The following is a 12,683-nucleotide window of genomic DNA, read 5'->3' as shown; positions in this document are numbered from 1 at the left end:
GCAATGGGCAGTTAGCCTTCTTGCTGACATGCATGAGGGGGGACCCAAAAATAACTGGAATTTCTTTCTAGAAAGCATTTACTTTATTGTTTTCAAAAACAAACTTACTGTCCTTCAAAGTACTCCCCACTAGCATTAATACACTTGTCCAAACGTTCTTTCCAGTGTCCGGAGCACCTTTTAAATTCGCCCTCTTTGATACCTGCTAGCACTTTCATGACATTGTGTTTTACGTCTTCCACATCCGCAAAACGCTTCCCTCTCAAGTCTGTTTTCATCCTCGGGAATAGGAATAAGTTCGAGGGTGCTAAATCCGGGGAATAGGGTGCGTGGGTCAAGGTAGTCGTCTTCGTTGAGGACGAAAACTGGCGAACGCTGAGAGCTGTGTGCGCGGGAGCATTGTTGTGCTGCAGAAACCACATGCCAGAATCTCACAAAGCCGGACGTTTTCGCGACAAACTTCTGCGAAGCCATTTCATAACCTCCAAATAGAATTGTTGGTTTACTGTCTGGTTTTCAGGGACAAATTCAGAGTGTACGATCCCTTTGTTGTCAAAAAACAGATCAACATCGTTTTCACATTCGATTTCACTTGTCGAGCTTTTCTTGGTCGAGATGAGCCAGGTAACTTGGATTGTGATGACTGTTGTTCACTTTCTGGATCATACCCATAGCACCATGACTCATCACCTGTAATGATTTTGTTGAAAAAATGTAGATCATCTTTGAACGCGTCCTTCATTTCGAGACAGGCTCAAACACGACGATCCCTTTGATCTCCGGTAAGAAGCTTCGGCACAAATTTTGCTGCCACTCTTCGCATCCCCAAATCGATGGTCAAGGTGCGCCAAATTGAGCTCCAGGACAACCCGGACAAGTTCTCGAGTTGGTCGATTGTCCTGCATCGATCTTCACTCGTGAGATCACAGACTTTGTCGATGTTGTCTTCGCTTCGAGCAGTTGAAGGTCGACTGGAACGGGGCTCATCTTCAACCACCACTTCTCCCTTTTCAAACCGAGAAAACCATTTGTACACTTGTGTTTTACTAAGAGCATGGTCTTTGTAGGCTGTCTGAATCATTGCAACAGTTTCTGCTGCATTCTTGCCTAATGAGATACAAAACTTCATTGCCGCACGTTGTTCGTAAGAACTAACCATTTCCTCGTGCCACATCTCCACTGTACGCACACTCAAAGAACTGCCAAAGAAACCACACTTCTCACTGTTGGGTGACGCTGTGTGGCAGAATGACTCAGCAGAGCTCCTACTACAACCCTTTGGTGGCGGAACCTGTTACTACAAGATGTGCAGCATTACGATTCCAGTTACGTTTGGGTCCGCCTCATACATCAATGACATAAAAATCAAATTCTTTAAAGCAGACCAAATAGGAAAGGACAAACTCATTTATTATAAACACTAAGTTGCTATATGATGGGACAGCCACTGATGTTGACACTTTAGCTGATAACTTAATAATGTTCATCCAGTAATACAGCTTACAGTACGACATCAAACTCAATACGGAATCAACTTTCTTGACCTAAATATAGTACACCACAACAATGAACATAAATTTCAAATATATAGGACACCCACAATATCAGATGTCATAGTTAACAATACATCATGCCACTCACAAATCAGCATACACTAGCATTCTTTATATCAGCACTCAACCTAGTAAACAAAATTCAATCTGAACCTACTATAACAATACTTATGATCCAACCCTAGTTGATACACTGGATGTCAAAATGAAATCCTATAAAACAATACGAACAAGCCAGCCCTCAGCAGCAGAAGAAACCAAATAAGTCTGTATGCCCTTTCTTGGTAACATGTCGTACAAACTCGCTAAGCTGTTTGAACCACACAATGTTAAAATAAGTTTTCACATGAACAACAGAATACAAAACAAAATAGTCCACAATACTACGAGAGCCATCACACCCTTTCACAAATCTGGCCTACATAAATAAAGGTGTGATAGCTGCTCCTGCTACTACATAAGGCAAACACGATACAAAGAGCACACTGATGCACACATCTAAACAACTTAAATAGATCAAAGTTTGCCACCCATCTCACAGAAAATAAACATTCTGTTACAGACATAAAAACCAACCTCTGTATCCTACAGGGTGTAGTCGAGGGAATAATGATGGATCTTCTTGAACAATTAAAGATTATTCATCCAAGAGCCTAAATCACCATACACCATTTTAGATGAACAGACAGAATTAGCAAATAACCCCTTCTTTCATAATTTTAAAGACCCTTTAAACTTTAACTAAATTGTCGCCACCCAGAAACACTCTCTCTCTCTCTCTCTCTCTCTCTCTCTCTCTCTCTCTCTCTCTCTCTCCCCGTCCAACCCACCCCCAGTCTCACAGTGTCTCTCCCTCTCCCCTCTCATTGAAACCCCCCCCCCCCCCCCCCACACACACACCACTCATACATGCATTCCACTCCCTACCAAATGCCTATATTACTTATTAATTGTAAATTAACCACTAACCTGCTAACCTCAAAATTGTATGGCCAGTTCAACCAATATAAATAGCTGTTAGAAGAAATCCTAACACCAGTACTCTTAACTGTAACAGAAATATCATCTATTGTAAATTGCACTTATTAATTTACAGCTCAATTTTTACTAATTTAAGTTAATATGACATATATATTCCCTGTAAGTAAGATATAACCTTCACCAGTGTGTGTTAACCAACAACTTCTTTGGTTCAACACAAGATGTTTGAGCCTGTAGCTTAATCACACACTCCAGTTTTTAAAACATGGAAGTTGGTGCCTGTGGCAAAGTATGTTAACTGCAGTGTGTAAAAGCAATTCAAAAACATGAATACCATTTTCCAATGTGCTACACATAACGAATATATACCTGCAGCATCTACTATCCATAAGTAACACCTTTTAAGTAGAACTTGTACTGTAAATATTTTGTGAAACTGTATCACATGTAGCACTTATTTCCTGTCATTTCCTATCTTGCCACAGATACATAACAAGCCTCACAACAAAAAAGCACTGTACGTATATATGTACCATCTGATGAAGAGCTACTAGGCAACTCAAAACCGATCACAGTATACTGAAAAACTGTCTATTAAAAAGGCAAGTGGTTGTCGTAATTTCTGAAAACCTTTCCATAATCCGATTATTTGTACCTCCCTTATACTGTCAGTGTCTTAATAACTAGTATACAATATCATGAAAAGGACAGATTGCTACTCACCATATACTGGAAGTGCTGAGTTGCAGACAGGCACAACGAAGTGACTGCTAAACAGGTAAGCTTTCAGTAAAAAAAATCCATCCTCCCCCCCCCCCCCCCCCACACACACACACACACACACACACACACACACACACACACACACACACACACACACACACAGAGAGAGAAAGAGAGAGAGAGAGAGAGAGAGAGAGAGAGAGAGAGAGAGAAATATGACTCCCACACACATGACCACTTGCCACTGTCTCTGACTGCCAAGGAAGTCTGGTCTCGACAGCCAGGCACGGTGGGTATAAGAGTTGTGTGTGTGTGTGTGTGTGTGTGTGTGTGTGTGTGTGTGTGTGTGTGTGTGTGAGGATGGGAAAGGAAGTCAGCCGTGCTCTTTCAAAGGAACCATCCCAGCATTTGCCTGAAGCAATTTGGGGGAATCACATCTATCATTTTCATAATACACAACATATCAGCAACTTAAATAGTCTACAAGTGCTCTAATAACATTTCACAAGTGACAGTGCTGATAGTTAACATATTAACTCTAATCTTTCGAAGCTTGACGACAACTGAAAAATACTGACCGAAGTGCAATTGCACAGCAGTTTACGCATCGATTACCGGGTGCGAGAATAACAACTCTACAGGTTAACTGCAAAACCACAACTGACTCTAGGTCCTTACATATTGAATCTCACTACAGATTAAGACTTAAGAACTATATAGCTTAACAACTCTACAACGAATGACTCACTCAATGAACAAACTGAACAACACAGAGCCCGTATTGAATACTTGCCACAGACAGATTCGGAACTACACGCATCAAATCTCAATCACACACTAGTTGTGGCTTCGTGCATGAAATCTATATAACGATGTGCATAGTTTAGAAATAACAAAATGGTAAAATACAAGGTAAATAGATCTTCAATGATAATATAAGAAACAGAAAATTAAGTAATACATCTACACTTTATACAGTGAAGTAATTTGGTTTAATTTATAAGTAGTACAATAATGAAATGGCAACAAACTTAGGTCGGTTAGGTGGTTTAAAAGAGGGAGGGGAAGGGAGCAAACTGCGAGGTCATCGGTCTCTTGTTCCCGGTAAAGTAATTACACGAGGGAAAGGAGAAAAGAAAGGAGTCGTACAGCACAATAATAGGAGAAAGGAAGAACCAGAAGAATGATAGGAGGACAACCAGGACTACTGTGGACAAAATAGGAAAAGAAAACCACAGAGAGAAGCAAGAATCAGGTAGAAGGGGTAAAAACAAAAGAGCAGATGACCGTGGCTGGCCAAACACGAGAATAAAAGGGAAAACAGATGGTTTGACTGTAAAACTTGAAATTAAATAATTTATGTGAGTTCAATGTACATAAATTTTACAAACATGATATTTGCCAATACTGTTATAACACGTAAAACTTGTTATAATCACAATATACTCCAGCACACTAGAAGATATTTGTATATCACTTTCATAAAAGTTGTGTGTTCTCATATATTACAGTCCATACAACCTAGTTATGTTAGTTTAATGGCATTGTTTAAATAAATGTTCTTCCAAATAAAATTAAAAATATTTTGCACAATGCTGAATAGCATAGTAAACACACATTACTTTTGTAGTATTTGATTACTGTGTGTTCCTTCAGTTTGGTGGTGAAAAGTAATTACATTGAGAGTTTATTTAGTTTTGTATGCAAAGGTGACAAATTTTTGGGTATAATGTGCCCTTGTCACCGCAACTAATAGACGCATCTTAATTTGAATGTTTATCCATTTCATATGAGATCAAAGAAACAAAACAGTAGATACCATGGCAACGCACAACTATAGCCAGATTTCCTTTGATGAATGTGTAATACTTTCTTCTTTTAGTATTATAAGTTTATCTTTGGACTGTTTTTGGCACATGTACTACATATAGATGAAATATTATCTTCTCATACGGATCCTGTTCGGGCTGGGCTAGTGACGGTTGTTTGATGTTACGGTTAAGTGTGTACGAGTACATATTACCAGACTTCATTACATAGTGGAGATGCTGAGTTAGCTGATAGCCACAACAAAAAGACTGTCACACAATCAGCTTTCGTCCATGTTTACTGCATGACAGTCTTTTTGTTGTGGCTATCTGTAACTCAGCATCTCCACTATATGGTGAGAACAACTATCCTTTTCATATTATTGCTACATTCCATACCAGCTTTTCCACTGTTTGATACTACCACACTTTGAGTATATCTACAACAGCAGAAACTTGATGAAACAATTATGGTGGTAATTTGTCACTTTTCATACTTGTTGCTATATTTGGCATGTATTTTTGACCAATTGATGTACATTATTGACACGTTCCACCTCATTACGAAAGAATCGTGTTCATGATCCATGGAACAAGTAATATAACTAACTATAACTAACTAACTAACTAACTAACTATCCGATGCTTCAACGTTTTTTGCACCTGCTTTCATGTGTAAAACTGTAGAAAATCACCAACTTGTATCATGTCTTGTACCTTTCAGTATCTCCTAGGAAGATAGTAGCCCATACCAAAACCCGTAGAGAATAAATAAAATTGTACAGCTGTTGGGACAAAAAGGGTTTTTCCCCCCAAATAATCTGAAGGTGGAATATTAAACACCTGTGTTGTTACACTGTATGTAAGGGGGCACAGCAGGTAAAGAAGTCTGAAGCCACTATTGTAAAATCATTGTGAGACACTGCATTCGAGTAAATTAATACTCAAAAGATAATGAGCTCAACTTTTTTTAGGTAACTAATAACAGTTCATGTGTTAAAAACCATTATTTGTTTGTGTGTTTCAGCCCATAACTGTACCATCCCATAAAAGGACTTAATACACAGTATACATAATGTAAATTCTTTTATCTGACTTATATGTATACAATGTACTATATATAAAGTCCTTTCAAACGATGTTCTGATGCTGGGCTTTGCCCAAAATGCATAAACAAACAAATATTTTTAACAAGTGAACTGTTGTTGTTAGTAACCAAATAAAGCTGTGAAAAAGAAAGTGTGCCCACTAATCACATAATGTTTAAAGGCCTCCTGCAAAATTTTAAGTAGCAGCATAAGGTAATAATAATAATTACCGAAATGAAAAATGAGCACTGCATATCGTAACATTACGGAGTCATCGAATACCTCGTAATAATAGGGAAAATACGCAATATTTTTGGGACGGGGACCTGTCAGCTAAAGGCCTGCCTCAGCCAGCAGAGAGCAGACCAGCTGTCGGCTAACACTTTTACGTGTAGCTGTTTTTCTGCTGAGGATGTGCAATCTGTGTGTATTTTCCATGAATAATGCAGGTGTCATAAGCAAACAGACTAAAAATCCAATTAAATTAACTATTTATTTTATAAAAAGAATTAAGGGTGTGGAAGTTAATCCTATTCTCACGCTGCTAAAAAGAAATAGCAGTTTTTGCACTATAACAAAGATTTAAAACTTTGTGATTTGCGCGGGGGGGGGGGGGGGGGGGGGGGGGGAGAGAAGGAGAAGGAAGAGACAGACATCAAAATGGAGTTCAAGGCTGTAAAGAGAGAGGGGTATTGTATTTTGTTGGAGACTACAATGTAGTGTATGCTGTTGGAAGAACCACATCTATTTGCTTCTCAGATTGCAGGTTGATATTGCGAAAAAATTCATTTACAGATAAATGCGTACAGGATTTTGGGTTTGCCAAGAAAGTAGATTTAACTGTTTCCAGTTCAGACAGTACTGCACTTACACAGGGCTGACTTCGACTTTTTTCCCCAGTTACTGGAGTAGCTTGCCATAGCTTTTCACATATTAAAAAAAATAAATAAAAATAAAACCAGCTTCATGAGATTTGTGCTGGAAATATAACCTATTTTGTGGCAGTGATGGTACAACTTTCTTGTGAAGTCATAGTAAAGATTGAGTTAGCCAACTGCTTTCTGTTGAAACAGACATCCACATTCTTTCCTATAAGCTCAATGTCTGTGGAAAAGGGTGCCTCTTAATATGTGATACTGATGGTATAATTAACTTTGAAGTAGAATACATTTTTTGTAATCCACAGAGAGCAGATCTTTTTACCTTTAAAGCCACCATATACACACTACAAGGAAAAAATGTACACTGGTGCACAAAACTTAAGAATGAAAGTTACATTCGCACGACGTGTCACTGCCGAGTGACATGGCGCGATGAAACTTCATCTGCACGTAGATATAACTGTTACATTATAGTATTGTAGGTAACCGAAAGCAATACACAACTACATGGACAGAAATGACACTTTTAGTGAAGGGGGTGGGAGGTGGCAAAGAGAGGGGGAGGGGAGAACGACACAGTTTTTAACGTGGTACGAAACCACCACAGACGACAGTGCACATCCCAACGTGAGCTCCTGTGCTGGTCAAAAAGGTCACTAATAAGTTCTCACAGTAGAGCGTTCCGTTACTCCACCAGTGGCCGATAACTGCTGAACTCTCATCGGCGTACAGACGTCCCGTGTTACAAGTCACAGACATTCTCACTGGGATTTACACCGTGGGAACAGGCAGTCCATTACTGAATATCCTCTCCTCCACCTGGACTGTCCGATGCAATGACGCACTGTCCACCAGAAAAATGAAGTCCGAGCCAAACGCACGTGCGGAATGGGTACAGTGTCACAATAATGTCGACCCGCGAGTGTAATGTGTCCAAAGATTTGGAGATCACTACACCGTGGAACATTACGTCTACCCACACCGTAACACTCTGAACAGTGAAACAATCACATTCGACGACGTTCACGGGTGCCGTACGTATTTCCACTTCCCGCCAAAGGGTACGACCGTCCACAGTTATCGACAGCTGCCGGAGGCACGGAAACCGGACACAGAGCACGCACTGTCATCTGTGACGATAACACACACTATTAAGAACTAAACTGTGCCTTTTGTAATACCTACGGACCATCATAAATCACTCTGATTTCAGTGTAATTATTACCCTCGAATAAGAGCGTCATTTCCGTCCGTCTCACCGTATACGTCTCTCAGTTGTCATCTGTGTTACAGTGCATTAATTCTTTCTACGTACGGACCGCGTTTCACTGAACTACGTTACTCGGCAGTGGTGCGGGAGTTATTTTTGTCCTTAAGTTTTGCACACTAGGGTGTGTATTGTGAAACAAGAATCAGAAAAGGTGTCAGCTTTATTGATCATTTGAGGTCGGACTTCATACTTTCTTCCAGCAAACTCGTATTTTGAATCAGGTCTACTGGGCGTCAGTAGACTGGTGACTGAGCGTTACTCGGTTACTGACCGTGGCATCGGGCAGGTGCGCGACGTCGGTGGCGGCTGGGTCCTCCTCCCAGGGCGCGTCGCCGGCAGGGTCCCGCATGAAGCTGACGATGGACTGCATGGTCAGTGGGCGGTCGTAGTTCTTGTGGAACTCGCCGTCCTTGTAGTGGCGCAGCACCACCGGCTCGGGGTCCACCTTCAGCTTGCGGCACATCTTGCGGGCCTCCCTGTGACACGTTTCCGAAACTAGTTAACACCGACAAAATTTCTGCGCTCTCTGGACAGACGGACGTGTGGAAAAATTGTAGGAAACCTACTTCGAAGTGCACTAACACTCGTGAAAATTATTAACCGAAAAAGGTGTACGGGACCGAACTGAAGAGTTTAGGTGCGCGACGCCACACAGACGGCACTGGTGGTGTCAGTTTTTCCTCGTGCTGTGGTCTAAGGCACATTTGCGTGTGTCATCTCCTCTGACAGGAAAGATCCACAGAACTTACAAAGACGTGCTGTGCTAATTTTCAAACGTAAATTATTTTGCGAGGTGAAATTACGGAACTGTTCGTCGATAACCACAATACGGTCGAGTTGAGACGTCATCGCACTGCTGTTCAGTATAGTGGAGTTTCACAGGGCGCGTCAGAGTTTGTTCGGGAAAAGAATCGAGGTGCAATCGTTATCGTACTAGGATGTACAGAGAGGTCACATAAATTTAAAAAAATTAATAAATAGATAAAATAAAAAAAGTAACAGATAATACAAAGAACTGAAATTAGACAACTCGTGGGCTCCAGTGCAAAATATAGCACACGGCACCAATTCCTCACGACGACAACTTACTTCGGCCAAATTCTGCGATCCTCGACGGCAGTAGGCTGACGTCACAACTCGACGATTGTGCCCTTGCTGATAAAAAAATTCGGTGACTTGGTAAACAAGTTTGCATTTGAAAATAAATTACACCTTTAGAGGCTCCACATTTGTCTCACGCAAGAGGGAACAAAGCGTGACTCACACAAGCGTACATTATATTACTGCTGTCGTGAGAGTTAGCATTAAGTTACGAACATGTGAACAGCCTGGAACTCTCCGTTTTGGTTCTTTCAGCCTATGGCTACTTTACTGATTATGTGGCTTTCTGCAAACACGTGTGGCAGGCATTCTTGCAGAATTATCATCCATTACGTGTCACGGACTGAAGACAACCTCGAGAGTTACGGCCATCTGTACTTGCTGAGGAGTAAAACAGTCACTACAGTGCACAGCTGTGATTTGACGAAAAACCTTTTCCTGAGCTTCTTACTTGGATTGAAAATAATAATTTCACATTACATTTTCATCTATACCAAACTGAACATCGTTTAAACTTAATCGTGACTTCCTTCTGTCCTCCTCAAAATTACTTGTCAATGTTGGAATAATTCAGTCAAGAGAGTACTTCCACGATTAAATTGCCAACTGTTTCATTTAGTGCTCTGAACTGGCACACGAGTAGAAGCATCCCCTTTTCCCAAAATGCGAAATCGAGAAACTTTTACGAAATTTTTCAATTTTTTCTCAAAATGCAAAACTATTTACCTTTGAGCAAAATCACAAAATGATCGAAGAAATTGCGTACAATCAGATAGTTTGAAGTTAGCTGTGATAATTCGATTCAACTTACGGTAATTAAATCCTAATATCGAGCTGAATCGATTCTACACCACTTCCTCGTATATTTCTTTGAGGTGACCGTGTATTGCAGCTGATCATCGGCACCGGAGTTGTTAGGTGTATTTCAAGTCCTGTACGACATACGATCCTAAGTGGAGCATTATAAGTGAAAGTATGATAATTTTGAAATTCTCACTTTCTGAGTGAGGAACCAGTGCAGAACAAATCAACTCTGCATGCATTATTAGGTTACTGTCAAGCGAATACGAACAATGTGCAAGACAATGGACTTGGCTTACATTATTTAGTTGAGCGTAAGAACATCATCCGATGCACGAGCCTGACAGCGTGCCTGTTGCGCAGTAAGGTTGACTTTAGTGCCGTCTGTCCATTACGGTTCGGCTTAATACTTATGTATTTAACCAACAATGGTTTTCAGCTAGGTGCTTCCCATGGTTTATGATTTCTCATTACACCAGCGGCTACGCTGTGAGCTGTTTAACAACAATTCTCAGTTCTTCGGTATGTAGCACCACTTGTCAAAGAAGATATAACATTAACATTTTGTGTCATTTATTATGCACGTGTAATGTCAAGGAGTGATGGGTGTGTGTGAAGTGTTTCTATGCCAAAGAAATCATACCTGACAAACGAACTATGAACCACAGCTTAAAATTACTGTGTTCCTACTGTCCTACTGTGTTTTTAATACAACTGACCACTTGACAGCTATGTTAAAAGGTGTGTTTTCTCATTCTAACATAACACAAAATCATGTTATGCAAAGGAGTGAAACTGCGACTATTATAAGAAATTCTATTGCATCTTTTCATAAAAATGATAATATTTCCAAGTCTGGCAGGGTAAAATTCTCCATTTCGACAGATGAAAGTAGCAATATTGATTCAGTCAGTTGTACTTGCATTTTTGTGTGCTATTATGCCAGAATGGAAAGCAAATTCTTCAGTTTGACTGAAATAATTACAGTGTCTGTAAGTGGGGCAACGGGGGCTAACTTGTATGAGAAACTCACTCGTGCCTCAGTACAGTATACAGTGTATGCTTTTCCATCAGAAAACTTAACTGGCTCAGCAGGAAGGCACACATGCTATGGTGGAGAAGCACAATTCAGTATCCAGTCGACTAAGAGAGTTTCTTCCTGGAAATGTACCAACACGAGGCATTTGTCATTCGATTCACTTCTGTGCTAATAATGGAGGCAATAGACTTCCTAGCCACAGTGACGAATTTGCAACAGGTGTATCTAGTTCTGAAAATTAAGTTGCAATGTAAGCAAGCACAATTTCAAAAATGTATGCATCTTAAAGAACATAAAATACCACATCCAACGCAGACTCCTTGGCTTTCACTACTATCTTTTGTGGAACGAATGTTGGAGCAGTCGGATACATTAATTTTGTTTTTTGTTGCTCAGTGGGCAACAGAAAAGTTTAATAAGTGCTCCCTGAGCCATTTATTAATTGGTATTTCCAATTTCTGAAGTGGATTTTGCCCAAATTTAATATAATGAATGCTTACTTTCAGTCTTCAAAAACTGCAGCGCTCAATTTAAACAAATGGAAAAATCTGCTAAAAACATTTCGTTAACCTACACAAAACAGAATTACATTCAGAAAGGATCTCTCAATACAATTATTGTAGATCCTGTAGAGGTGGCACACGAGACCAGTTTTATGAACATTGACATGTATTTATGAGTAGAGCTCCTGGAAGCAATGAAGTCAAAGGATATTTCGGTTGTGCCTCATCCTATGTAGGAATTTAGGGAAAGATGCTGCAACTTCTTAATTCATGGATATAAAGAAATTCAAATGTAGTTTAAATTTAATGACCCTCTGCTAGAACATTTATCGGTATTATCTCCGAGAACGGCCTCGTCTCGTACCGAGAGAGAAGTTGCATCTACATTAACCACAATGACAGATTATTTTTGTTCGAATCTGTATATGAAGGGAAAAGAGATAAGCCACACTTTAAATATATTAAATACTGGCCTACCTAAAGGACAGTGTATATCTTTTACACAGTGCACAAATCTCATCCGACGACCGTGTGCATTTATATGGCACTCGAGTCCCGTAAGTTCCGCATTTCACGGCAGAATGCGAGTGAGTATTCTGGTAAGATAAAAATCAACATTGCCAGAAGATTTATAAACTGTTTGGTTGTCACTGTTACAACTGGTGAGATTACTTAATGAATGAAGAAGAGTTAGAGATGAGACACCCCAATTACAAAATTTTGAGTACCATTTTTTAAAACTAATTTCCTTTTTAAATTTTTGTTTTCAGCCAGATATTCAGAATGAAAATTTGAAGCTGCCTGTGTGTGCCTACAGTGAATGGAACTCTCCCAGCACCACACGGTTAGGCTGCGGCTCCGCTACATTCCAGCCAACAGAGTCTACGATTGAAAGAATGACTACAGCTCATCTTTACCCATTGGAGGATGTACAT

General features: G+C 40.0%; 1 protein-coding gene across 1 annotated transcript in view; it reads right to left on the bottom strand.

Annotated features, from left to right (window-relative positions):
- The window catches only part of LOC126293558 (protein disulfide-isomerase A5), a 112,736-nt gene that overhangs the window by 43,215 nt on the left and 56,838 nt on the right, over positions 1–12,683 (bottom strand). The window contains exon 3 of the mRNA XM_049986836.1: positions 8,576–8,780. Within this exon, the coding sequence (XP_049842793.1) occupies positions 8,576–8,780 (205 nt within the window). The remainder of the gene's footprint in view (positions 1–8,575; positions 8,781–12,683) is intronic.

This window comes from Schistocerca gregaria, chromosome 10 (assembly GCF_023897955.1).
Source record: "Schistocerca gregaria isolate iqSchGreg1 chromosome 10, iqSchGreg1.2, whole genome shotgun sequence".
Lineage (NCBI taxonomy): Eukaryota > Metazoa > Arthropoda > Insecta > Orthoptera > Acrididae > Schistocerca > Schistocerca gregaria.
This window is presented reverse-complemented; position numbering and strand designations above follow the sequence as displayed.